Source organism: Propithecus coquereli, unplaced genomic scaffold (assembly GCF_000956105.1).
Source record: "Propithecus coquereli isolate 6110/MARCELLA unplaced genomic scaffold, Pcoq_1.0 Scaffold179, whole genome shotgun sequence".
NCBI classification, from domain to species: Eukaryota; Metazoa; Chordata; class Mammalia; order Primates; family Indriidae; genus Propithecus; species Propithecus coquereli.
This window is the reverse complement of record NW_012142634.1, coordinates 2,440,303-2,441,909: the sequence shown is the minus strand read 5'-3', so window position 1 is coordinate 2,441,909 and position 1,607 is coordinate 2,440,303. Positions and strand designations below refer to the sequence as shown.

Genomic DNA, 1,607 nt, shown 5'->3' with positions numbered 1-1,607 from the left:
TCAATAATTTGGCTCCTCTATAAAACTAATTAAAAGTATCATAAAACGTATAAAATAATGAATTACCTCCATTGAACAAAGTGTTGGCCTCTTCAAGGACCTCTGTTAATTTGTCGCTGGCATTCAGTATGTCCTCCCGGTTTTCTATTTAAAAAAATACAAACTTCGGGAAATTTGCTCAACATTCACTAATAAGTAGTTGGCAAAGTTAGCACCTGCAATAGTAAAGCCAAGCCCCAGCCCCCTGCTCCCGGGGTTATTACTTCAAACATCTTTAGATTTTTAACCAAAATGGCACGGAAAGAGAAAGGTGACTGTTCCCTTTAAGCGACATGAATTAAAGGGCAACCCTGGCTCCCTCTAACCTTAACCCGGAGGGCTCGACTCCCGCAGCCTCAGAGGAGCGCTCCCTAACGGAGTGGTTCTCAAACTTTGCGAGCTACAGAATCACCTGGAGGACCGGCCACTCAATAGAGGGGCCGCCCACTCAGAGTTTCAGACTCCGTGCGTGGGGGTGGGGGCCGGGGATGATCATTTCTGACAGTTCTCGCGTGGCGCTGACGCTGACGGGCTGAGACCCGCCGGGTGCAGCGGCGGCACTCGCGGTCCGCGTCCTGCCTCTCCCCTGCCGGCCGGCTGGGCTGGGGCGAGTCACCGAGCGGGTCGGGCCTCCGGCTTTTCCAGCCTGCCAATCCGAGACCTGCGTGCCCCCCGCCAAGGTCGTGCGGCTCCAGCGACAAAATGGATGTGGGAGCACTTCGTAAACAAACTAGGGCGGGGCCCGCGGCGAGGGGCCGTCACCACAGGGCGGCCCGCCGCGCGGGGCCTGCCCCGGCACCTGCCCCCCGACCCCCTGCCCGCGGCGCGCATGGCGGGGACGGCGACCCGGCCCGCGCCGCCCCGAGGCGCCGCCTTACGTTGGACAGAGTTGATGAGCGCCCGGTACTGATGGCGGATCTGGCGGCACAGGCCGTGGTCGGTCTCCGCCTCCAAGCTGGCCGGGTCCACCATCTCGTCCCCGGAGTCCGACGGCTCTGTCTCCTCCAAGCTCGGGCGCTCCGGGGCCTCCCTGCGCTCCGGCGCGGCCCCGCGGCGGGACACGGGCGACAGCGGGGACCGCGAGCGGGAGCGGGAGCGGGTGCGATCCCGGTGCGGGTCGCGACCGCGGCCCCGGCCCTCGGGCCGGCGGCCACTACTGTCCCCAGACATCGCGCCAATTCGCCGTGCAACTTCGGAACGGCGGAAGTTCGCGCCAGAAACTGAAACCCGTGCTCGGCGCGAGCGCCTGCTCCCCGCGGAACGGGGCTCTCGGGCCCGCGCGAGCGCACAGCGACGCCTGTGGCGGGAGGCCGGCGACGGGCCCAGGCGGGCCTCCAGAGCCGGGGCCGCGGCGCCGGGGCCAGGGCGCCTGCACGGACTGCTGCGGGCTGGGGCGGCGCCGAATGCACCCGAGAGCCCGGATCCTGGATGTTTTTGTTCCTTTGCCATGGGTATAATGAGATCCCGCCTACTCCACACTGTAAGGTTGTTAGAGTCTTGCTTTTCTCGTCTCTCGGGCCCACCCCACTAAACCTGCGTCTTCCCCGGGTCACTTTGGCTCCCCAGGA

At 63.8% G+C, this 1,607-nt stretch overlaps 1 protein-coding gene across 1 annotated transcript in view; it reads right to left on the bottom strand.

Moving 5' to 3' along the window:
• The window catches only part of NSMCE4A (non-SMC element 4 homolog A (S. cerevisiae)), a 13,854-nt gene extending 12,539 nt beyond the window's left edge, over nucleotides 1-1,315 (bottom strand). The window contains exons 1-2 of the mRNA XM_012642380.1: nucleotides 918-1,315; nucleotides 67-144 (exon numbers count right to left, since the gene is read on the bottom strand). Of these exons, the coding sequence (XP_012497834.1) occupies nucleotides 67-144; nucleotides 918-1,209 (370 nt within the window). The 5' untranslated portion in view covers nucleotides 1,210-1,315. The remainder of the gene's footprint in view (nucleotides 1-66; nucleotides 145-917) is intronic.
• Between the last annotated feature and the right edge of the window lie 292 nt (nucleotides 1,316-1,607).